At 42.1% G+C, this 24,903-nt stretch overlaps 10 protein-coding genes across 10 annotated transcripts; 4 read left to right on the top strand and 6 right to left on the bottom strand.

The window, feature by feature from the left end:
* Positions 1 to 149: 149 nt before the first annotated feature.
* On the bottom strand, positions 150 to 1,117 carry Bfra_011055 (uncharacterized protein; the record flags this gene model as incomplete). The annotated part of the gene is made up of 3 exons (XM_037341384.1): positions 150 to 569; positions 639 to 929; positions 986 to 1,117. 3 exons carry the CDS (start codon positions 1,115 to 1,117, stop codon positions 150 to 152), a joined length of 843 nt encoding a protein of 280 aa, XP_037188803.1.
* A 1,593-nt stretch (positions 1,118 to 2,710) lies between these two features.
* On the top strand, positions 2,711 to 3,573 carry Bfra_011056 (uncharacterized protein). The gene is made up of 3 exons (XM_037341385.1): positions 2,711 to 2,936; positions 3,076 to 3,160; positions 3,229 to 3,573. The coding sequence occupies exons 1-3, from the start codon at positions 2,871 to 2,873 to the stop codon at positions 3,279 to 3,281; spliced, it is 204 nt and encodes a 67-aa protein (XP_037188804.1). The 5' UTR covers positions 2,711 to 2,870; the 3' UTR covers positions 3,282 to 3,573.
* Positions 3,574 to 4,320: 747 nt separating this feature from the next.
* Bfra_011057 (putative cell division control protein 10 protein) lies at positions 4,321 to 7,150 on the bottom strand (the record flags this gene model as incomplete). Its single annotated transcript, XM_037341386.1, has 5 exons — positions 4,321 to 4,644; positions 5,293 to 5,357; positions 6,013 to 6,337; positions 6,386 to 6,948; positions 7,015 to 7,150. The coding sequence occupies 5 exons, from the start codon at positions 7,148 to 7,150 to the stop codon at positions 4,321 to 4,323; spliced, it is 1,413 nt and encodes a 470-aa protein (XP_037188805.1).
* A 369-nt stretch (positions 7,151 to 7,519) lies between these two features.
* Bfra_011058 (putative ribosomal l32p family protein) lies at positions 7,520 to 8,186 on the top strand (the record flags this gene model as incomplete). Its single annotated transcript, XM_037341387.1, has 2 exons — positions 7,520 to 7,874; positions 7,927 to 8,186. The coding sequence occupies 2 exons, from the start codon at positions 7,520 to 7,522 to the stop codon at positions 8,184 to 8,186; spliced, it is 615 nt and encodes a 204-aa protein (XP_037188806.1).
* Positions 8,187 to 8,559: 373 nt separating this feature from the next.
* Positions 8,560 to 9,756, top strand: Bfra_011059 (putative meiotic recombination protein rec14 protein; the record flags this gene model as incomplete). Its single annotated transcript, XM_037341388.1, has 3 exons — positions 8,560 to 8,567; positions 8,764 to 9,314; positions 9,383 to 9,756. 3 exons carry the CDS (start codon positions 8,560 to 8,562, stop codon positions 9,754 to 9,756), a joined length of 933 nt encoding a protein of 310 aa, XP_037188807.1.
* Positions 9,757 to 12,008: 2,252 nt separating this feature from the next.
* On the bottom strand, positions 12,009 to 12,681 carry Bfra_011060 (putative gpi anchored cell wall protein; the record flags this gene model as incomplete). Its single annotated transcript, XM_037341389.1, has 2 exons — positions 12,009 to 12,268; positions 12,429 to 12,681. 2 exons carry the CDS (start codon positions 12,679 to 12,681, stop codon positions 12,009 to 12,011), a joined length of 513 nt encoding a protein of 170 aa, XP_037188808.1.
* Positions 12,682 to 13,882: 1,201 nt separating this feature from the next.
* Bfra_011061 (putative serine-threonine rich protein) lies at positions 13,883 to 14,898 on the bottom strand (the record flags this gene model as incomplete). Its single annotated transcript, XM_037341390.1, is given in 4 exon segments — positions 13,883 to 13,914; positions 13,973 to 14,314; positions 14,368 to 14,413; positions 14,431 to 14,898. 4 exon segments carry the CDS (start codon positions 14,896 to 14,898, stop codon positions 13,883 to 13,885), a joined length of 888 nt encoding a protein of 295 aa, XP_037188809.1.
* A 1,514-nt stretch (positions 14,899 to 16,412) lies between these two features.
* Positions 16,413 to 17,108, bottom strand: Bfra_011062 (putative survival motor neuron-like protein 1 protein; the record flags this gene model as incomplete). Its single annotated transcript, XM_037341391.1, has 4 exons — positions 16,413 to 16,522; positions 16,587 to 16,674; positions 16,732 to 16,971; positions 17,019 to 17,108. The coding sequence occupies 4 exons, from the start codon at positions 17,106 to 17,108 to the stop codon at positions 16,413 to 16,415; spliced, it is 528 nt and encodes a 175-aa protein (XP_037188810.1).
* Positions 17,109 to 18,866: 1,758 nt separating this feature from the next.
* Bfra_011063 (putative wd-repeat protein pop3 protein) lies at positions 18,867 to 20,233 on the bottom strand (the record flags this gene model as incomplete). The annotated part of the gene is made up of 5 exons (XM_037341392.1): positions 18,867 to 18,910; positions 18,973 to 19,357; positions 19,408 to 19,903; positions 19,973 to 20,071; positions 20,220 to 20,233. 5 exons carry the CDS (start codon positions 20,231 to 20,233, stop codon positions 18,867 to 18,869), a joined length of 1,038 nt encoding a protein of 345 aa, XP_037188811.1.
* An 882-nt stretch (positions 20,234 to 21,115) lies between these two features.
* Bfra_011064 (uncharacterized protein) lies at positions 21,116 to 23,284 on the top strand (the record flags this gene model as incomplete). Its single annotated transcript, XM_037341393.1, has 2 exons — positions 21,116 to 22,325; positions 22,380 to 23,284. The coding sequence occupies 2 exons, from the start codon at positions 21,116 to 21,118 to the stop codon at positions 23,282 to 23,284; spliced, it is 2,115 nt and encodes a 704-aa protein (XP_037188812.1).
* Positions 23,285 to 24,903: the final 1,619 nt, after the last annotated feature.

Here is a 24,903-nt window from a genome sequence, read left to right on the forward strand (position 1 = left end):
GTATTCCCGGATTATCAAAATCTCGCTATTAACCTTATCCCATCCTACGCTATGCTATGCTATACTTTTTGAAAAACTGATCCATCCATCTATTCCCGCCAAATTGGCACGCTGCTCACGCCAAAAACTGTCTACCTTCCAGCCCCTGACTAAATCCTAGTAAACCTCGTTACATTACTCGCAACACTATAGATGCTACTTCTGGGCGCAGGCGGGGGTCTCAAATTCGCAGGATGCATTGCGGTGGGAGGTCTCTCGACACCGGGAACGATAGGACTACTTCTATCCATTTTCTGATGATCGTAGCTTTCGCCGACTTCGAGATCTGGGTGGAAGGGTTGCGGGTCTGAGATGACGGGTTTGGAGATGTGGATTTGCGACGCGCGGAGAGGGAGACGGAAGGGGAAGCGCGATTTGCGACGTTCGGCGGGATTGCTGTAGTAGGAGGGGAGGTCGTTATTGATGGAGGAGGGGAGGGAGAGACGCTTTTCGTAGGGGTTGGGGGTGTCGGTGGCGCCGTGGGCGCGGAGTTGGCGTGCGGTTTTGGTTTTGGTGGTGAAAATTTGGGACTGTGAGTGTGTTAGTGGATCTGTTACAAAAGGGTAGAGGGAAGAGGGGTAGGAGGAAAGATAACTTACGGCAATACAATTGATACCTCCTAGAATAGCTGAAAGACACCCTGAAGAAATAACCACACGCCACATAGGTAATCCTAAGTTTTGAACGGAAGTGGCATTCTTGTTCAGGTTTCCGAGGATATTGAAACCCAGAGCTAACATGGAGAGACCGAGGAAGAGGAAACCATTGTGGGGACAGAGGAGAGGCCAGTAATTCTCAAAATATTTCTTGAAGAGGGAAAGCTCTGAGATGATAAGGAAGATTCCGATGGAGCTGGTGATGAAGTGAGAAACTCCATCAAAGAAGAAGAACTAGATGAGGTGTTAGTTGGGTATTGATATAATCAATGAGGGAAGAAGGGACTTACATTAGAGGTCTTGACGGTCATGACAAGCATGATCCAACTTGCTGCGATAACATCGAGGAGTGCTATAATGTTCATAACACGAATGATGTTAAGAACAACGAAGCCTCGACCGGCTTGTTTGACGTTCAACATCGTGACTGTTTTGTATTAAAGAACGAATATATGTATAAAGTTCGAGTCTAAGAATGTGTTAGCCAAGTGTCTCGAGTAATATCCAAGACAACGTCAAGAAAGAACTTACAATTGGGGTTAAGAAGCGTAGTAGTGAACTGCCTGCAGTAGATAGAAGAGCTTTGAAATACTTTCAAAGTATGTGTGTAGTAAAAATTAAGTATGAAACTTTGTAAACAAAGTTGTGTTGTATAGTTGTAGTTGTGTATAGAGCTTTTAGAAAGATCGTGAAGAAGTGTATGATAATTTTCAAAGTCAAAAAAGTAAGAAACAGATTCAGAATCTCAAACAAGAGGAAAAGAAGATATATTAAATAAAACAATTGTTCGTTATTGAAGTCCCGACTTCATTGTTTGAATGATTCTAACAATAGAAATAAAGATCTCTTCGAAATAGTCCTATTGTCTTCGTCAATAGACAATAAGCACAAGAAAACGAAAAGGTGAATGTATATGAAGATTGAAAGAAGTATCCCCAAAACCCTTTGACTCAAACTTTGACACCAAAAGATGTAGTAGCTATTGTGGGGTGAATGAAGTCTTTGTTATCCCATTATTTCCCAAAAGATGAAAGGAAATCCAATAACATGTAGATTACCTAGAGATTCTTTGACCATTATGTACAACCTCTAGAACTTATTCAGAAGAAAAATCCAGAAAGGCCAGAAATGAATGGATGAAAATAGGTAAGGTTTGATCACCCAAACTCGATTTGCTTCAAGAGAACTCCTCTCTGGCGCGAAAGAGTTGAAAAGACGCGCTTGACATCGACCATCGTAGTAACAAAGTTACCTCTTATCCAATGAAGTAGAAAAGCAATGCATGAATCGATTGTTAAGTCAGAGGGAGGTTTGGAAATAGCTCTGTTTCGTGATATAAAAGTAGAGTTCCAATCATTGGATGAAAAATGGCTTTTGGGTAAGGGTGTTTCATGATTTGGATGTACGGGGTGTGGAAAGAAGAGAAAGAAGAGAAAGGAGAGAGAGCAAGAAGAATAAAGAAACGTATAGCCAATGGTTGGATGAATCTTTTTGTGAAGGATGTACTGCATACAATGTACTTGTATGTACAATTCTTTTTATAACTTGTGTTCTTGCAAGAATGCCATTCCATCGTACAAATGTCGATGAACAGATGCGTACCTAGTAGATACGATACCTCCTACTCACCCGTCATTTGAAACGAAACTTTCAAATTCCCATCCTCCAATCAAATCCCATAATCTTTGAATTCTTCCTCTACGGTATTCTATGATTTCTATTTCTATTTCTATCCTATCCTATCCTATCCTATCCTATCCTATCCTATCCTATCCTATCCTATCCTATCCTATCCTATCCTATCCTATCCTATCCTATCCTATCCTATCCATATATATATACCTAGTAGTTATCCATATTCATATCCATCCATTCTCACTAATCCCCCAATCCACCAATCAAACACTCTCAATCTGCCTTCGCTTAAACCCATCCTCCGATTCTCCGTATCAATAATCCAGAACATTCATTTCTCATATCTCTCTCTCTCTCTCCCTCTCTGTCTCCGTGCATATCTCAGCCTCACCATTCATTTTCTCTTTTCCACAATCTGACCAAACCCTCATTTGCATTTTGCAAAAAGATAAAAGGCCACGCAGACACACAACACATTTCTTACACTCACACACAATTTACATCTAATACCAAACTCTTTTTATACTTAATTACTCAAAAATGGCTAGAGGAAATCAGAGAGAAAAGTCCCGTGAGGCTAATGCTAAGAAACAAGCTCAACTTGCTGTATGTTCTCTTTTTCTGTCTTAATCCTAGGTTCCCCAGAAGTTGTATTTCAGTTTGCATGTTATACTATGAAGATGCCGCTGCTCTCTCTCTCTCTCTTTCTTAAAACACATATACTAACCTTCTCCTCCCTAAACAGAAAGCCGGAAGCGGAATGTCGAAATCGCAAATGCAAGCCGAGAAAGATAAGACCCGTGTTCTATTAATGGAAAAGCAAAAGAAAGGTATAATTCCCCAAATCCTCGATTCATCCCTCTATCCATCTACCTACACTTACTAACTCCCCTTCCAGCCGACGAAAGAAAAGCAGCCGAAGCACTCGCCGCCGCACAAGGAAAGAAATAGATTCGATTCCATTCGACATTTCTTATCTACCGATGTTATCAGACCTCTCCAATTCGACATGATATGATATAAAATTAGAGAAAATCCTACAATCCGAAGAACGACTCTCAAAGAACAATTTCCCCCTCCCAGAGCGAAAGGATGGAGTTTTAAGGCGAGCAGGCAGGCAGGCGCGAAAGAATTTCGCAAAATCCCCGAATATTTCTCATCTCCTGGAAATTCAGTTTCATTTTCATTTTCCTTACACACTATACATTTCACATTACAATACATTTGAAACCCCCCTTCAAGGTGTTACAGCGACGGAGCAGCATTTCGGTCCTTCAAGTATAAAAATTCTAGAACGCGCGTGGGAATTCTTTTCATTGTGAGGGGTGTTGAAAACCGGTCGTTTTATTCTAGAATGCGTGGATTACCTAGGCTTTGTTTCCTGTGATGGGTGGATCGTATGGATAGATGGATGCATGGATGAATGTGGCGGGAATCATTCGTTAAATACGTTGTGTGGTGTCAGAACCATATGATATGGGTAGGCCCTTTAATAAAGTTTCTCAATGATGCTGTGAGACTAGAGTTCTTTCTGTGGTGTTGAGTGCGAAGAAGTTGATCCCCCGGGTCTGGATGATGCGAAATGGTCTATTTTATATGACCTGCCTCAAGAATCGGTCTCCCAAGTACAATAACTGCTATACAAGTTATAGCTTACAGAAAATGACCGCTCCAAAATATGACCTACAAATCGACCCATCAGTTCAAACCCCCTTTTCCATATCCGAGAAACATACAATTTCATCATTTGGACTTCGGATTCATGAATCTGGAGGTTGATACTGTATGCATTTTTATGTCTAGGTATATAAGTCTTTTCTATGTCCCCCAATTCCCATGTACAGGACCACGCAATCTCTATGTATGACCCCTCATAGCTTTGCACATTCGAGGGAAACTTCTCTCGCGATGCAAATTCTCTCTTCACACGCTCAAACCATACTACCTTCTAAACCCTACGATATCAATTTCTCCTCTCACCCACTTCACCTCAATCCTGAACACTAACACCTGCCTCCTTCTCATCCGCGGCCTTTCCCCCCTTACCAAAGATATAATCCTCCAGCTCCTTATACGCAACCTCCAAATCGTCATTTACAATAATCTTATCATGCACGCCCTCCTTCTTCGAATACTCCAATTCTAGCTTTGCCTGTTCCAAACGCTTTTGAATCGATTCTTCCTTTTCCGTTCCTCTGCCCCTCAATCTCTTCTCGAGAACTTGGTATGGTGAGAGGTCTGCGGTGGACGGAGGAGAAATGAATACGTAGCGTGCTGGGAATGGAGGGGTGAGCGCGTGGATTTGTTTAACGCCCTGTGGTATTCTCGTGTTAGAAATTGCATTCCTTGAAAACAGTGAGGGGGAAAGGAGAGGAGAATAATGAACCCCCCCCCCCCTTCCACTCTCCCCCTCTCCCACCAAAAAATAAAATCAGAACAGAACGAAACAGAACAGAACAGAACAGAACAGAACAAAACACAAACCTCCATCTCAATATCCAACACGACAATCTTCCCCTCCCCCTCTTCTGCTCAATCATCTTTCTACTCGTCCCATACCTATTCCCCCCAAACTTCGCATGCTCGACAAAATCCCCCGCCGCAATCATCGCCTCAAACTCCTCCATCGACACATAGTAATAATCCACATCTCTCTGTTCTCCTGGGCGCGGGGCGCGCGTCGTGTGCGAGATGGAGGTGGTGAAGAGCGAGGGGTGGTTGGCCAGGAGTCGCGAGTAGAGCGTGCCTTTTCCGACGCCCGAGGGGCCGCTGATGATTATGGGGTTGGTGGTGGGGGGATGGCTAGGGGAAGGGAGGTGTGTTAGTTGTATTCTTTGAGTCAATTTCAACTCCTCTTCTAATATAATATCAAGATCTCCTGTTTTTTTTTTTCCTTTCGTTGCTGAGAGGGGAAACAAGAAAGACAACATACGAGACATGTTAACAATTTTTGCAAGAATACCTGTGCGAAGGTTCCGTGAACAAGATCTAGGAAAACGGATGGCAATTGAGGTTTTGCGTAGTATACTATGTCGCAGGAGTGGCGGTTGGAGAAAACACATATGTGTAGAAAACGGTATTTAGGAAGTGGAAGTGCTTTAGGGACGCTTAAATGATTGGTGCGTGCTGGTCGTGCGATAAAGCTGGGGAAACCCCTTATCGACGTTAGCGCTTGGGGGTCCTTTTAGGCCCGAGATTTTAGGCCAGGAGAGCCAGCCACATCACACTCTGATGCGGACCGCTGGATGGAACCTCATGGCCAGGCCTAACCAATATCAAGGCCTTTCCAATCCGTTCCTTTGATCTATCAAGGTGATGTCAATAATACACAGTCAATTGCTGAGACCAATTACTACTCATTCAATCTCCATAGACAGAATCACAAGACATGATTGACCCCAAGAATCAAAAGAAGATCTTATTATTTACTATTGAAATGAACCCTCTGGATATTAAAGAAAAAGGGCTAATTAAGCAAAGGAGAAATGTAGCAATATTCAGTTTAGAAAAGCCCGGCTCCACAAAAGCAGTCCATTAAACTCTCCTCTAATCTCCTTTCAAAAAATTGTCGCTTTTGGCAAATACCATCTCGCCATCATAAACACAACCAATCATCCAAACTCACCAGATCCCAGTATGACTAACTAGCCATCATTCATATCCCATCAATTCCTCTAATAACCGTTCATGGTCATTCTTTGGGAGTTTCTGCTCAACTCTCTATCAGCTGATGGACTGATTGGTCTGCTACCAGCATGTCCTGCCGCACTACTCTCCTTGAGGGCCAACAATTGCTTAGCACGGAATGTTTCGTAATGGATTTGAGATGTGGTTTCGATGAGATCTTGAAGATGGGTTCGGGTAAGGAAGTTTCGTAGGTAGACGAATTCGCAGTGATTTTCGTCTTCGACATTGATAACACCCCATCTGTTTTGACGTCCTCGAACTGGCTTGCCTCCAACGATGATATCCTTCTCAGATCCAACGACAGCGAATGGAATGATATCCTGATAGTGTTAGTATGCTTCTTGAGAGACCAATGCAGTATAATTTACCTTGATTTGTGCGTTCAAGGCTTTCTCTTCCTCATCAAACTCATCATTCTCGTATGGGAACATCTTCAAGTTGTGGAAAGCGAATTCCTCCTTTATACGCTCCTTGAATGCAGCACGTTCCTCCAAAGTCAAAGAATCCGACTTGGCGATAACTGGTACGACATTGACAACATCTGAAAGCTTCTTCAAAACCACAATATCAATCGGCTTCAAGGCATGGCCAGAAGGTTGAATGAAGAACAAACAACAGTGAATACGGGTATCTTGAATATATCTTTCTCTTTGAGCTGTAAGTTCCTTTCGGAGGTATGCAGAGTGTTGATCTTTGATGTACTTGACAATTGGATCCCAGCATCTATCGTTGTTGACTTGATCTCCATAACCTGGGGTATCGACAATATTGAGTCGCAGCTTTACGCCATTCTCCTCGATGATGTGGGAAACGGTTTGGATTTCGGTGGTAGATCTTACTGGCTCATCTGGGGTGAGTCTTCCCTTGGAATCGATCAAATGTGAGGCGAAAATGGTGTTGATGAGGGTGGATTTTCCAAGACCAGTTTGTCCTACAAGATAAATCTATTAGAAAACTCTCCTAACTCACTTTTCAACATTGTACCAAGTAAACTCACCGACGCAGATAACGTTGAACTGGAAACCGCGTTTCAAGAGCTTGCGCTCAATTTGTGATGTGATACTATCGAAACCAACATGGCTTTTTGGGAATACGGAAGGTTGAGGAGCGTGTCTATCAGTTATTGTTGACATCTTGGAAAGAGTGTATTAAATCTTGAGTCTTTCTAAACGAGGGTGTTATCTTTGAATTGAATAGAAACAAAAATGAAGATATTTATCTTCGAAGGTAATATGCAATCAAAAGTCGTTGATAAAGAACAAAGTTAGGGAAGGAGGTCAGTCTCCAGATTATTTTGGCAATATAGCGTGCACTTCAGGGGAAAGTAATTGGGCAAATCTAAGCTAATCTTAAAATGCGCTAGCTTATCTGTGAGTGGAAACTAGTGAATTAACCATGCGAGCCGAGAAGTGAAAGATTCAAGATTTTGATGAATCAGTATCGACAGTGAGGTTGAATACCCATACGTACTTTATTAATTCTCCTTCGATATCTCAATCAAAATGGCGGCAGCTCATGCTACTACGTCTTCGATACTTTCTTCATTTCTTCCACGATTGGCACCTGCAACAGCAACTTTCGCAACGAGATCAACAACTTTATACTCGCGACAATTGTCCCATCCATTACTTCCAGTACTCGCCATCCCATCTGCGATACATCTTAATGTTCCCGGATTTCTCGAAGGATTATGGGAGGGAATACTGAAAGCCGTACCAAAGAAGAAGACTTCACATATGAAGAAGAGACACAGGCAAATGGCAGGCAAAGGATTACAAGATGTCACAAACTTGAATAGATGCTCTGCTTGTGGTCACATCAAGAGAGCACATTTGTTATGTCCATATTGTGTTGCTGGTAAAGATTTTCTATATGACATATCAGTGGATGGCGGTTAACAATGATGTAGAGATTAAGACTTTATTCAAGACCAATGCACACGAAGCAAACGCCGCTGCAAGAGAAGCCAGGGCAGATGAAATAGCTGAGCAGCAAGTAAGAATAGAAGCAGGAAAAGTAAGAGCTGCAGAGGGAAAGACAAAGAAAGAGGCAGAATTAGAGCAGTTGGAAACTAAGCGGGCAGAGAAGAAGGCAGCTAAGGATGCTGCGAGAAAGATCTACGAGGAGAAGAATCCTAAGCAGATCATTGGATCCAGAAGAATTGATTAGGTGATTATGAGGGGTAGGAGGGAATTGGAAGGCATGCGAGACGAAATAACTGGTGAGGACCAGAAATGAAGATGATCATGTATGGCATCAGCCATGGCGTTTTGGACATGGAGAAGAGATCTTGAACCGTGAGGTATATATCCTCAGAAATGGTACAATTTATTATTAAACTGTACATCAAAATAAGAATATCCTACTGCATCATCAATATTTGAAATCCTATCTTCGTGTTATGTAAAATGCGTTTGCTGAAATTACCTGTGAGGTCATGATATTTTCTTCAACCCCGCCAAAGCTTCCAGAGCTTCAGCTTTATTCACAACATCCACCAAAACCACCTCTTCTTCCAAAACCCATATACCCAAATATTCAAATGAACCGGTGACAATGGTATGTAAACCATTGGATATGAAAATACATGCGCTAATATTCAAAGTCGAAACAATATCTTACAACGCATACGATTGATGATGGTAAATACTCCAAAGTGCCCCTCTACCTCACCATCCCCCGCTTGCACCAATAGCTATACCTCAAATCCGGCCTTCATGCTAATCCAGCGCAGCCCATAAAACAGACATCTTTTCCCTCGCCGTGACCCCAGCTCTATACTCTCCGCCTCCGGTACATCCTCCCTTAAAGTCCACAGCACACTCACCACGCCCCCTTCTCTGACCCAAACTCTCCCCGCCCACAAACTCGGCTGTCACCACATCTGCACCTCTCGATCTGGCACTATCGCAGCATCCGCCGGTTTCGATGGTACAGTTAGTATTTGGAGCTCTTCTCCAAACGCAGACGGATCAGAAGAATGGTCTCATCATGGCCATATCCTCGATGGCAATAAGCCGGGTGAAATCTGGGCGCTGGCATTAAGTGCTGATGGAAATTTCCTTGCAGCAACGACTATTGATGGGAAGATTGGGGTATGGGATTTATCACAAGGAGTTGAAGAGAATGCAGGAAAGAAATGTGTAGGCAAGAAAACAAGAGAGTATGAGACGAAGGGGAGCTTTGGACTATGCGTAGATATTAGTGCAGATGGAAGATTTACGGCCAGTGGACATGAGAATGGAGGAGTTTATGTTTTTAATAATGATACGGGGAGAATGGTGCATAGTTTACCTGGTAAGTTTCACATATCACATATCAATTGATCTAGGACGGGACAAGAGCTAGCATACTAACAAATCCAGGACTCATCCAACCCATCCGCACCATTTCTTTTTCTCCCCTCTCTACCTATCTGGCTGCCGCTGGAGATTCCACAACCATTGCCCTCTACTCCGTTACTCATGGCGAACAAGTCGCTAATATGACAGGCCACACAGCCTGGATTTTCAGCATCGACTGGAGTTTCACAGGCGAATATCTTGTTAGTGGTGCTTGGGATGGTAAAGTCAAGGTATGGAGTGTCGAGGGAAGAAACTGCGTAGCGACGCATAGTGAGACAGATAAAGCGCTTTGGGCTGTCAAATGGTTGCCGAAAGTGCAGGGGAGAAGTGAGGCATTTGTTACGGCGGGGGCAAATGGTAGTTTGAGCTTTTATAGAGAGGCTACTGGTGGTTGAGTTGAGATTCAAAGGAAAAGAAGAGGTTTTGAGGAGAGAACGTGAGCTTTGCTGGAGCTATTGCACTAAGAGTATAGAGTCGGATTTTATGCTCAATCTTGAGCCATAATTAAAAGTTGTAATAGCTATCTACATGCGGCACACTTGCATACTAAGTAGCTAAATTACAGATACAAATTCAAGCGAAGATATTGCAAGTTGCGATACCATAGCAAATCTTTGATGCCAAAACACTAGTCACCAATCCTTCTCTCTCTTTGTTCACTGCCTTTACATCTACACTCTAATCATGATCACGCTTGCAGGCTGCTCTCCATATCACTGAAGTCCAGCCCATGCTCAAGTCAAAGCTCTCAGCAAAAGATTAGACGTTTAGATTGGCTATTAGATCTACCAGATATTCAGAGAATAGTTCAAAAGACTTAGAGCTAGTTAGCTAGAGTTACCTGGTCATTAGTTCCTGATTTTGATTTTGGTTTTAGCTTGACTAGCTATAGGAAGTCACTTCTTATAGTTGTGGGGAATATATGGCTATATTGAGGCTATTTTTGCCGGTTTTGTGGGATGCTGATTGGGATCTGTTCTATTTGGTACTAGATACTATCGCTCGATGCTAGATGTGTTGTTTTGTGTATTTCGATATGTTGTCAAGTCAGGTCGGGTCAAGTCAAGTCAAGTCAAGTCAAGCAAAATCGGATCAAGCAGAATCATAACTTCCTTCTCCGTAGATCAATCCTGGGAAAAAGAGCTAACATCTATACATCAACTCTGAGAAGAGGAGTTATTTCCACACAAAAGTATTCTGTACATCGACCCAACTCCGCAAACGCAAACACAAACCCGGAGATTGGAGACAGACACAGATATAGATACAGATGCGAATAGAAGAAGATAGGTAAGATTTAACTATAGGGAACGAGAAAGAGATTCCTTAATCTAAAATACTGATGAGGAGGGATTTTATTGGATGGCAGGTAGATCTTATCAACGAGTTATCACCGTTAAAGATTGAGGATTGACATAAGCTGAGAGAGAAGCGGTGGAGAAGGATACACGTAGTGACTATGGTATTCACACATCTCTAGACCCAAGGCATGGATGAGCGAGGAATAGATGATGAATGATAATCAGATATGAAAACCACAATATCTACATATCCACATCCACATCCACATCCCTCGACTTTCGATCTTGCTCTTCGCACTTGCAGAGAGTCAGAGACTGGATTTCGTAATCTTGGTTGCTAGATCTGGAGATTGAAATATCCAATTAGCTAGATGAGTGTGGATCTGAAGATTCTCATATACACATATACACATAGAATAAGCCAATGCAAGCACAAAACACAATAACAAACGAAACAGCTACCAGCTACGCAGCTACCTAGCACCAAGAGCACAACACAGCAACTCATCAACCCGCCAACATCAAGAAGAACCTCGACTAGCTACTAGAAGTTCAAGTCTTCAAGCTATAGATATTGAACTGATCGATGCGATGGACTACATGGACTACATGGACTACATGCAGTATGTTGATAGAATTTCGAAATTGAACATTTAAAGGGGAAGTAACTAGAAATTTGAAGGGAAAAAAGAGATGTATACATATATATTGATACATATCAATACTTGCTAGATGGAGGAGTATACTTACTTATTAGATTTTCGATACGGTAGGTAATATGTACTAGAATAGGATAGGATATCTAGTAGAATATCTAGTAGAATAGCGAAGTCGAAGCTAAGAAGAGTAGATAGATGGAGAAATACTCAGATATGCTAATACGCAGATAGGTAGAAACATTTCTAGACTATCTTTTGAGAAGTGTGCCAGATTAGAATATTCTGATATTGAGAAAACGTTAGGGAAAGAGAAGAAACGAAGTAGTCTTGTAGAGGGTAGAATCTAGCAAGTATATCAACTTCCGAAATCTCCTCAACACTGAGGATATGATATAGCATAACATAACATATAACACCAAGAAAGGAAGTTTATAAAACAGAATAACAAAACACAATTGAACATCTTCGATTTATTGAACCATCCATCTCAAACTTCGCTCCACTAACTGTAATTGTAAAGAAACTATCCTGGTATCTCTGAAATATGCACAAATTCATCTTCTTCTACTTCTCAAACCGCATCATCTCCCCTCTCTAACTCATCCTCTCCCATCCCATCTAGCACCTGGCTACATATTCCCCTCTACATCGACCTCTGACCCCTAAAATCCAATCAACCTCCCTCCCCTAAAACAAAACCGCACCAACTAATCCCACCACTCCCAACAAGCCCGGAACAACCAAGGCTCCCACACCACCCGTAGCCGTAGCCGCGCTCGCGCCAGTGGTACTTCCCGTCGCGCTAGCGCTCGATCCACTCGATCCAGTTGCGGAAGCGGTTCCGGTAGCTTTTGCTCCGCTTCCTGTTGCTGTTGCGCTTGCGGAGCCGGAGCCAGAGATAGATGCGGTGTTTGTGCCTGTGGCGGAGGCGGAGGAGGATGTAATGGCTGTTGGGTTTGGTTAATATTGGACTTCTTATTTCCCCTCTTAATTATATTCCCTCTCGTCTCAAGCTATTGAGAAGAACTCTAAGCTGGGCCCACGGAACTTGCTTTCTTCCCTTTCTTGCATAACAAAAGTTTCAAAAACAAATAATAAAAAACTCACTAATATTAACCCCCGCACCCTCAAAACAAGTAGCTTGGTAAGAGCTCACAGCCTCCTTATAATTATCCCCCGAACATTTATCCGTAATATTTCCCGCAACCGCATCTTCCAATGTTCCGCAAAGGGCCTTGAGATCGGAGGGATCGGATTGAACGTTGATGGCTGCGAGGAGACATGCGGGAGGAGTGGCGGTTACGGAGAGCGCGTTGGAGAGGAAGAGGAGAGAGATGGTGAGGAGAGTTGGGGTTTGCATTTTTGCGTTTGGCGTTGGGGTATGGTTGGATCGGTATGAAATGGAGATGAGGTTGGTTTTGGGGATCTTTTGCGAATATCGTATTGATTTGACGTTTGAGAATGTAATTGCAATTGCGACAGTAGATTTGAAATAAAAGAATTTAATAACTAAAAGAACGTGTATGTAAGCTTGATAATAGATCGATGAATAAAAGAGAGGACAGCGACACTACGCAATGAAATCAAAAGGATCAAATTCTTCTTAGAAAAAGTATCTATGTATGTAGAAAGCAGAGTTGTAAATGTTTCAAACCTCCAATTCGTAAAAGAAATGAAGGTCGCCAGTCATTCCTCCTGTTCTGATATGAATCTGCTGAATGGGGTTTGGTGGGGCTTGGCCCTGCTTGGCGGGGAAGGATTGGAATTTGGGGACATGCAACGCTAATTTTAGAGTTGGGCTTTAGGTGCTTTAGTGTCAGGTACCCGAGGCTAGGTGGCTTTTATAGGCTGTGATGGTGGAACTAATGGGGATATTCTGGATTGATGGATTTTTGATGTAATGGGTGGTGGGTGGTTTTGGAGGGGAGTTACTTCTTGGATTGATGATTGCTTTGTTTTGAATACTTACTGCACTATAGGTAGGTACTTGAGAATAAGATGACCAGATAGATAGAAATCGTAGAATGAATTACCTCGTATGAACTTCAAGTTGCAAAGGACCCAGATTTTAAAATTTGAGTTAACCTTAGAGTTTAATAAGTGAGTGGAGAGGTGATTTGAGACTGGAGATGCGCACGTGAAATTTGAAATTTGATATAAACCCTTTTCTTTCGATGACATGGTGGTCGGAAAATTCAATGAAAACATCTTATATGTATTGATTATGTAGATAATGCTGTTGATAAAAGATACGTTATTCATTCATTTATGGTAGAAAATTATAAAAAAGAACTATTATTAAGACATCTCACGGCAATTCATCCTTCCTTCACCTCACACACGTCTAAAAACTCCAATCCAACATACGATCCAGTCATATACATGAAGTTTTCCCATATTCCTGTCCCAAGCGTCAAGCCACTTATGGGCGACTGCTATTTCCATCATATCATAAACAGAAATCTCACGTTTTCCCCATTCTAACGTTATGCGTATGGTCAACCTATACCAAGAAGAAAAGGAAAAAGAAGAGGTGATGCTTTCATCCCTCATTCATTCACTTATTTTTCTAGTAAAGACATGGACATAGCACCTGCATAAGTGTTAGATTCAAGCGACGAATATGAATAATCATAGAAGGAAATACTAACCAGAAACCCCACCAAACATTCCAACTCCCTGTACAGCAGCATTTGGGAATGCAGCTTGTCCACAAAGACAACTACATGAGCATGTTCCATCAGTACCAACTGTTCCAGTCCCTGAAGCAACCGTCGCGGTAGAAATTGCAGCGGCAGCTGAAGCAACAGCACTTGAAGATGTTCCACTACTGGCTCCGCCAGCAGAGGATCCTCCTTGAATGGCACTCTGAGTTCCAGTACCATTTTGTGCAACAGCCATTGCTTTGAACTGTGCTTGAGTTTTGTCGGCAGTGGGATTGATACTGAATACCATTCCTGAACCGCAGTGGCCAGCTTGACGACAGTAAAACCCTGTACTCGTATTAGTGTTGTTCAGGGATTAGCGATATCTGTGGTAGACTAACATTGAGGAGTATCAACCATGACTTGCATAGCCATTGCTGGGGTGGACTGATGGTATTATTAACATTGGGTACGAAGCCACTATCCATGCCACCGGTAGCCAACTTCTCACAAGGCGTTGTAAAAGCTGATTGTGTGAGGGTGTGATTTGCCATTTCGAAATTGAACACGATCATATCCCCTATAGCAGCGTTGACCGTCTCAGGTGTATAAACCTTTCCAGCGGCACCTCCCACTACAACGGTATGGGTTGCCTGTGCTGCTGCTGCCGCTGTGGCACCAGCTACTTGAGCGACAGTCTTCGTCTCCGTGACTGTTTTAGTTGCAGCTCCATTGCCATCGTTGGTCCAGATAATAATGATCTCCTCACTCTTCGCTTGTACAATTGTGATCTCCTTCCTATTGACAACGAGCTCTGATGATCTCTCAGCGAATTCCGGTGTAATTATTCCCCGCCCAGCCAAGTCATGTTGAAGATTACTGGCCAATACCAATGGTGCTGCACACAATGTTGCGATAAACGAGAATCTCATGATGGATATATTAGGATATGAGGACTGAATGCCGTATAGATATAAGATGAATACGAAAGAGTGATATGTAAGCCGCGCTGCGGAGAAGAATTAAACTATCAAAGTTGTCTTGGCTTGTGTAATGATTGTGAGTCGACTTGAGTAGTAAAGTAGCCAGTTGTCGAGGGCCTGCTCGTGGTAGTAATTAATAGAGAAAGTAGAGAAGGGGAATGAAAGTGTTCACAGGTTTTTGAATGATAGAATATCGAAAAACAATGCATCAGGTCTTGGGAAAGGCCTTGGTATAAATTCAACCATAAGAATTGCGATACCAGGACTCGAAGACAAAAATGAAAAGCACTTGCTTCGTATATCCTTGGTCGAAACGACTCAATGAACGGAGGAGAAAAGCCTCCAGGATTTATCGTACCACTCGGAGACCTACTTGTCCGGATCTAATTCAATTGAACTGCCATGATAGAAGAAAAAGCACTACTAAAAGACTTAATTCAAGGTTGTGAGTTCAAGATCCAACGTTTTAGAAACGAGGTTTGGATGAAGATGTGATGAAAACCCTTGTCATCGTGCCAAGTCTAAACACAAGATAATCATAGATCTTTCATCCCTGTATTTAAACGCCAAAGATCACTGAAGATTGTATGCACAGGCTATAGTGTAGCCTATATCAGACTCCAATCTTTGCCCCATGAGAACATTTTACCCCGGTCCAGCCCTAACATTTACTGTTTTGGCACCTCCTGTGGCGCGTGCCAGATTCGTCTCAGCTGTCATAATGGGACGACGGGAGACTGGACATAGACAAACTTTAATGTTGAAATCCTTGAAAAGGCCAATGTCTCGAACGTTAGATTTGGGCATGAAAAGAAGAAGAAATCTTATCTGATAATTGATGGAAGCGCGGGAAAAGATTGTGAATAGATGGAAATTTCGGCATTGAAGTTTTTTGAGGTTGGAGATGCTCGGGGGTGAGATGAAAGTGACGGTTTCACCGCATAACCCACGTTCAGCAATGTCTTCTGTAGAATTTCATATAGAGTGAACACAGCGGCTTATTACCCCAGATATTGTCAACTTGAGGTGTTTGTTATCGACAGTATCATAAAGACAGTACCAAGGGCTCATAAAGTCCCCAGTTCCATATCTAATCATAAGCATAATCATGAACTCCTTGGGAAATATAATCGTGAGAAGAGTAAAGAAACTTAGGTCAAGGCGCAATGATGTAAGGTACCCGTTATCAATCATGAAACCATATAACACATGTCTCCTATACATGCTGTAACATTGATTCTTCCATGAAGTACAAGCTAACATGAGATCATCCCTCATACGCTTTTGACGGACGTGATATCTGCAACAACGACACAACATGGCACAGCTCGGACTTCATCCCAATGTCAATCTTAATGATCCGGCTTGAATAAGATCAGATGGTTCAAACTATCCGTGTCACAGATAGTCGCAGTAGTGATAATAGTTCCCCCATAAAGGACTCATCCTATGCCTTATACTTATTACGTACCCTTACTTGGTTCTTGCTTTTGCTGTTGGCCTTCATACAATCCAGTATAGTAGCCAGCATAGTACCAAGACATCAATAAATTCTTAAGATTTTCATCGTGAACTGTATGAGAATTTCACGTCAGCCTGAATCTTACGTATATCATGAAAATTCTTGCACGTCTTACCTTGGCCAATTAACTGTGGTGGTAGTGTTGGAGCTTTTGAGGATGAAGAACCAGACATGGCCGCCTTTGGTGCGGGTTTGTCACCAACCTAAAGGAGCATAAGAATTAGTCAAAATGTATATTGGTAGATCTTTTCAATGCTTACTTTAGGTCCTGCTTGGGTTTGCTCATTGGTTTGCTCAAACTCGCTTTGCATGACAATATTTTCTTCCAGCAGTTCTTCAACACCTTCTCCATTATTCTCATTTATCTCCCCTTCCCTACAAAAGGTTAGCAATATCATAATGGTCGGGAGGAGACAAACTTGCAATCCATTACTTTGATTCTCGAACGCGTTCAACACATCCTCAACTTTCTCTCCTCGAGCATGGATACTGTGATATTTCTATCTTGATATTAGCAAAGTTCACAAAACCGCGTTGAGATTCTTACCTCATATTCTTGTAGGGCTTCATTCCACGAGTCTACAAGTGTAGAATCGTCCCATAGTTCTGCATGTGAGACATTATTTTGCGACGCCATTTTGCAATATTAGTTGTTGTTGGAGAGTGAAAGAAGTCGTGAAGTTGGAGGCAGCAGGATCTACACAGAATATTTCTTCTATCATAAGATCACTTTGCATCAAAATAGATGAATTTATCAGGGACTTTTCGATGGTCTTCGCGTGCTACTTCTAGCTTAGGAGTAGTATTCACTTCGCAGTATTGAATTTTTGACCTTTCACACTAAAGCGTGACTTTCACGTGACTGTATCAGTCAGGCTTGTTAGTGTCCGCACTTTTAACTCTCCCATTCATTGCTCATAGCTTGAACCTTGGTCCAAATCTGAACTTCAGATACGAGAGAGTAGTCAGTAGCAAAACTGAGTTCTTGCAGATATGCAACGAAAACTCTGCCTCAAAAAATGATTGGCTGAAACATGTGAAATAGGAGTGAATCCTGATTCCAATGAGATGAGTATGTAAACTCACATTTAGTCATCTATTGATCTTGGCTTCGGTTGGTATTACTACCTACATACTTCTAGTCTGATATCCCATGTCTCTTCATACAAGAAGTGCATGCCGTATATATTCCATCAAACTTTCGGTGCGATTGGAAACATTTCACTGTTATATGTTGACTAAGCTTGATCCAAGATATATATAACCTCCTGACTTGATGAATATATACACAAGAGTAATGATTCCTTGTCAAGATGTACAAATATAGCTCGCTAACTCACAGTCATAATACTTCATATTTAATATCCACCCCCCTCAATCTCGCCTCCACGAACCCCCTCCTTACTCCCACAAAACCTTCCCTCCCTCTAGCTCCCCTTATTGATATTCTCTGCCATAAGTCCAACATTCTTAATGATCCCCCAGCTTCACAGACTACAGCTATAAAATCCACTTCGAAACCAATCACCTCAACTACATGCCATCCCGCTTGCCAAAATTCTCCTTCCTCTTCTCTTCGCTTTCCGAACTTCTTCTACACCTACTCCATATGTATACGACCACATCATTTGATCTTAATCAATTCCATGCTCGCGACAAAATAGATCCTTCTTCTAGAGTTACCCCAGGGAAATATCAAATACTTTAATTCCACCTTTTGGAGACCTGTTTCGTTATTTTCAAATCATCTGGCGATATCATGTACAAATCTTAGTAACGAAATGATGTCCAGATATAATGATGATAGCTATGTATCTGGCTGTTATGAATGTGAAATTGTCGTCTGATTGGATGAAATTACGTGGATGGAGAATTGAAGATACTAGAAGGAGCCCGGGCGAAGATGAATAAAGTGAAGGGTGGTGGGCATCATAAGCGGGTCAAGGTAAATGGGCAGAGAACTGTGGACTCGATGAACAAGGGATTGGGATATAACTTGTTGGGACTCACGGAGAGTGCTTTGGAGAATTTTGGTGATTGATAATATACTAGTTTGTGATCACTGAAAGAAGGATCAATCCTCGCTTTGTAAATATTAATAAGATTTGATATAATCATCATTCGAAGTCATGATTTATCATTGAACGTTAGCCATCCATATGATATGCACCACACCATGTGAATCACCGCCATTGTATCATAACGCCATGCCAACCAAGCCCATACCTACATACGCCTGAACCATGCATAGAATTGCCACCAAGTGGATAGACTAAATAGTCAGTAGAGACGACCCAATGAAATCTCCCAGGATATGCAACGTGTATAATCCTATAACTCCGCAAACGGTTGAAAGTGGAACGCCTAAATCAATGCACGCGAGCAGATACGACTTTTAACGAGCTTCGGAATAATCATTCAAAGCAACGCAAACGAGTCCTATAGTAGATGTTAGGTCAGAAGGGGCACTATGGGGTATGTTTGAAGCAATGTAGATGTACCGCGATGATGACCATTGTACTGTCTGATTACTGACTGACTGTGCAACTCCCAAAGACGAGCATAGTGATCTGAACAGGCAGTAACAAGGTAAGCCGAATCGGCACTAAAAGCGCAATCCCAGACCCATCTTTGATGACCAGTCAAGGTTGATTCAAGATTGAATGCTCTTGCTTCTGTTTGAGGCTGGTTTGGATTAGGAGCTAGGGCAGTAAAGTCTACCTCCCAAATCTTGGCCGTATGGTCGGCACTACATGTTGCGAGTTTCTTAACGTCAGGAGAGAGAAGAACTCTAGTGATGTACTGGTTGTGAGCTTTGAAGTGAGTAATCGGCATAAGCTGAGTCTTTTCGCGGAATTGAAGGAGCTGCCAAACGTAGACGCTGCCCTGAACAGGAGTTAATACAAGTCTGATGCATCTCTCACGCATGATCTTACCGAGTTAGTACCAGCACACAAGGTTGATCCATCAGTTGCGACAGTGACGCTGGAAACAGGTACGTCTTCCTCTGGAATAAGTTGATGGGAGCAGTTATTTTCTGCAAGGTCCCAAATACGAACACTACCTCCGCGATCACAACTAATGATTTCTCCTTGATTGGGATGAATCACTACATCGTTAACTGGGCAGCCATGACTATAACTTCTTTGGACGGTACCACTCCGAGTCTCCCAGATCTTAACTGTGCCATCCTCAGAGCTTGTAACCATCCATTTTCCTTCGCAATGGAATGCGACGCCTGTAATATTTCCTGTGTGTCCCTCGAATGTGAGAAGCGGATTTGGATTGGTTGACTTAATGTCATAAAGCTTGACAGTATGATGGCCAGCCGCAGCTAAGAAACGCTTATCTGGGGATATACATAATCGATTGACTTGAGAATCAGGGTGTTGAATTGTTCGAGAACAGATACCAGAGAGGGCCTCCCAAAATCTAAGGTTTGTGAAACATCAATAACCCATATCATTGTAAATCACACACAAGACTAGGAGTAATTCGTACCTGATTGTGTGGTCGTAGCCAGCTGTAACGAGAACGCAAAGAATGTTAACAGGGTCTCCTTGTCCGTGAACGAGAATGGATTGATATGCCATTTGAGGTCTGCATTGGAACATGACCATGAAAGAAAGAAGAGATGACGCAAAGAACGGAGTGGAAAGTAAACTTCACCCAAGTGATGGTAGAGAAACCAATTCATCTGAAGATTGTAGGAGGCTGTTGAGGGAAAAAACATTACTTACCAGTACACAGAATAACGGACATTGTCTATTCCTTCCCAATACGAATTGAACGAAATGACAGAAAATAACCAAGAAAGGCAAGATGTGTGATTAGTGGTTATGAATTGGCAATTGCACCTTCCCGGTAGAGTGGGTTGTAGAGAAATATATATATGTAAAGTTCTAAAGGCATTGAACCATGATCTTGATAGTGACGGTTAGGAGCTCCTTCTGCTGGATACTAATCGACCGCCTTCTACATTGAGTTGGTCGGAACTAATTATTCCGATAAAATACCATTTGATTAGCCTTGCAGCTGTAATAGCCTTGTCTGAGCTTGTCTTGAGCTTACCGTGCTTACATACAAAAAAGGTACTAGGTAAAATTATCCACCGAAAAAAGCTCGAGCCAATTAAAAATCAGTCTCACGTGACAATTTCGCCAGAACTTTTTGAGGTCGAAAGTCAGCTTCTCACCTAGCAATCATCATGTTCACTTTCATACATTCACATATGAGAGATATTTCCCACAAATAATCTCCCAGAAGTTTTCTTAATTATACAACTTCAAACTCTACAAAGCCGGACTTCGTCAAATACCCTTTTTATGCCTTAAGAAGAAGTATAGCTGAGTAAACTTTGAAGTTGCGAGGTTGAAATATCTCTAGGCTACCAAGCCAAACATACATTTGTACAAACTCGCCAACTGCGTCCTTGGATTCAACACGAGCTACTATCACGAGCCGTTGTCGACTAAGTTTTGTCTTCAGAATCTGTTCATTGAGATTGCTTGCGATCATCGTTCAGAGGCACAGTGTCAGAAGCATTTCTGTTCAAGCGATCGTAATTTTGTGGTGGAATATATTATTGTGACTCAAGGCAGTTATTGGAAGGATTGTATCGAAGAGACCTCAAGATATCTCAAGATGGAGAACACATCCGAAATGCGTGTGGTTCAGAATAACTTTGGTAGAATCGGAGGTAATTATGCTCCTGAAAATTCTCATGTTCCCTCTCAAAACAACCTCATTGGACTTACACCTCCTTCCTTTGAGCAGTACAATGACCAGAACTCCCTTGGCTTCCAAGATGATTATTCATTATGGGGCTCTTTTTCTATGGAAGAGAATAACCTCCAGGATAATTCATTGGGCGAATATTCTCTTTGGAACGAGACTGGAAATATCGATGATCTTTACAATAGCGGTCCAAAATGTCCCGACGATTATGTCGATCCACCAGTACCCAAGAGGAGAAAGTTCAATTCAGACTCAACTACTAAGTCTTTATCTTTTGAGTCAGCTACTCAAGAAGTTGCCAGTCCAATTACTGAGTCCCTGTCCGTTTTCTCTCAACAGGCCATGCCCGTCCGAAAGACGACAGAACCAGCCTCGCCATCAACTGCCCCTAAGACCACAAGTGAAGTATTTCAGCAAGAAATTGGACAAGAATCACTTCTCTCCCAAGTATCTTCATCTGGATTGCAAATTCCCTCTAACAAGAACGGCCCCACCGCATCTCCCAATGGCCAGGCCACTGATATCCAAACGGTACCGGCCACCAATTCGGCTTACTCTGCTAGCAATCACAGTCACTTTTCGCAACCAATCACAAGCGCAAGTGTCACTGCACCAGAACTTGTTCAAACCCCTTCTGCAACTCACACACTGTCTATTCCGGAATCTCACCAAATAGTTCAGCAGCAACCTTGTGGAGTTACTGGCGTTCCATTAGGACCCACCTTCATGCGAAGCCCGCAAAGATCACAAATGCGAGTTGCATCGGATAGCTATGGTCATCAAGTTTCCCCAAATCAACCGCATACTCAGAGAAGACCATTTACTGCATTTTCCCCACAAAACCTTGGTTTCACGCCATTTCAACGTTCGTTCAATCAACAAGCTACATCTGGTTCTCAAGACTCAATCCAAGCTCCACAAAAACCTACGGAGCAAGGTACAAGACTTTTTCTACCATCTAGGCCAACAAGCTCCGGTACCACTGCCCAGAAGTCCTTGCCACAAAGTTTAGATAGGAGCTCCATTCCACCTCAGCTTAGAGAAGTTATGGAAAAGTTTGAAAACAAGATTAGGATGGACGCTGATCTTAGAAACGCTTTTAACATTGTTTTCCCTTGTAAGTATACCAACCATTCACCTATTATTGAACATTTGCTAATATTCACAATAGCACGAAGTATGGAAGTTGAGGAATTGAAACAAAAGATCATCAACGAAAGACAGCAAGCCTCTCAGAGAGAAAATGCTTTAAAAAACATGCTCACTGAACTTCAAGATAATGCCACCGCTCAAGAGGCCTTGCAAACCAGAGCGATGGGTCTTCTCACACAACTCAGAGCAAATCCTCAACACGATCGATCGTGGGTGTGTAGAAATTTCAGCAAGGAACATGGTCAACCCTGTAATAATGTCCAGAAGGAATTCTATCTGACCAAAAAAGTTTGGAAAAGACGCGAAAGATGCTCTAAATGCAAAGCCAAGGTTCATGAACTGAATCGACAATATCTTAATGACGATACAGCTGTTTCATCATGGAACTTTGAACAACTCGGTCCTTTCGGTCCCGCTTTCCCTGCCCCGCCAGAATTCCAACGCCCTGAGCCTTTGGACCATACGAGGAATATGACTAACAAGACAGAAAGTATTCCAATCATCTGGGTTGATTCTGCCCGTCGTCAGTCACTGCCTACTCTTCCTGTTGATGATAAAGATGTTCAACCAAGTACGGAATCCAGATGGGCTTCATTACCACCACCTACTAAGAAGTCTCGAGATCATACGCCATTGAATTATTCGAAGGCAACCCAAAATGCCTTGAGAGCGGCACTTGGAACACAGCCCAAGGCATGGATGCAACCACCAAAGCATATTGAGACTATTGTTTTGGATGATGAAAGTGATCAGGACGACGAGACAGATCAATCACAAGAAAGTTTCAATGAGACAACAGCAGCTGAGCAAGAAACTGACGTTGAAAATACTATGGGTGCCGATTTTGATGCTGATTTTGATGCTGAGTTTGAAGCAGAGTTGGAGGCTGACCTCACTACTGCTCTCGAGACGGAAGTTGCATAGGAGGTACGGAATACTTGATATACAACGTTAATGCTCGACGGGCCTGCAGTCTGTACTTATGAGCATGGTCTTCAAATAGTTGTTTGGCAGCGTTGTGTCAGCACGTTTGACTTCTATAGTCATCCAAGAATCGGATTTGTCAATTCGCTTTCCTTGTTCCTTGACACCAAGATGCACAAGGAAGAGGAGCTTTTGGCAGGTGTGGGCCATGAGCTTCATGTCACTTCTTTCTGAAGAATTCTTTGAGACGCATTCTTTCACAGAAAGAATCAGATTCGAGGCTGTATCTTCTTCTACTCAGGCCTGAGCTATAATGTGGTGTGCTGGGGGAGGAATCATGGCGGCAAATTTGGTCTTTGTTTTGTCATTCTTGTATTTTTCTTTTGCATTTTTTCAATGTACTAAAAGGTGCTCAGTCCATTAGAGAGAACGGCGCTTCTTTTGGGGGGAGATTCATTGCTATCATTTGAGATTTCCTTCAGTGCACATCATTTTCGTTAGATCAGGGAGGATGCGCTACGTCAAGATACCAATATAGATATGGAAAGTACTTTGCAGCTGCTTGTTATACAGCGCGCTCAGCGAGCATCATATAAGCTGTGCGGTGGGCTTGGTTCTAGCTTTGGTTTGGGCTTCTGGCTTGAGTTTGAGGGATACGGTTCAATGCTTGGAGAAGGGGATCAAAACAAATAGGAGAACAATGATAAAACTTATTAAAAGTGTGTTTTCATATCCAACTACAGTTACGTGAGATGATGAGGTGCTTATGGTGAAGAGATAGATGCTTTGCTTAGTATGGACTACCGCAACTACATAACATGATGGCTTTCGAGTAACGACTTTGCTATACATACATTCCTAGGTAGTAGGAGGATTAATCAATTTCCTATTCAATGCCAAGTAATACTTTGGTAGGTATGTAGGCAACAGATAGGCGTTCAAGAGTTGAGTTGATGTTTGGATAATTATATGATATTACTATGCTGGTAGGTAGATGGGTAGGTGGGTAGGTAGGTAGGCAGGCAGTTGACAAATCTTCCAATTTCTCAATTATCAAATATCTTGCTGTGTTTGAGTGGGTGTTGAGTTGGTGGAGTGGGAATGTGGATAGATGTGTGGATAGATGGATGTGTGGATGGATGGATGTGTGTGTGTGTGTATCGAGTACCTATCTAAAGGGGGATATACTCGAGTATATATATATATATATATGTATATCCATATTCGTATCTAGATAGATAGATAGATAGATAGGTAGGTAGATAAATAGTCAGCTTTAATTTCTGATATTTGGTTTGGAATTTTGAAGTTTTGAAATTTAGATGGATTGATAGATTGATGGATGGATTGATTGATTAGTTATTCAAAATATCTAGAGAATGAGAAAGAAAGTATTGATTCTCTTATCTGATGAAATGAGCATGCTGGTTTGTGTTTGTGTGTGTGTTTTTCATTCTTGGGGTTATTCTTGATTTTGTATTTGTATTTTGATTCGTATTTGTATTTGTATTCGTATTCGGACGTAGATTTTGATTTGTTCTCTCATTCATGCTATCCATTCATCCATCCATCCATCCATCCATCCATCATTTCATACTTAGGTATCTATTGATTCTATT

Source organism: Botrytis fragariae (genome assembly GCF_013461495.1).
Source record: "Botrytis fragariae strain BVB16 chromosome Unknown tig00000223, whole genome shotgun sequence".
Lineage (NCBI taxonomy): Eukaryota > Fungi > Ascomycota > Leotiomycetes > Helotiales > Sclerotiniaceae > Botrytis > Botrytis fragariae.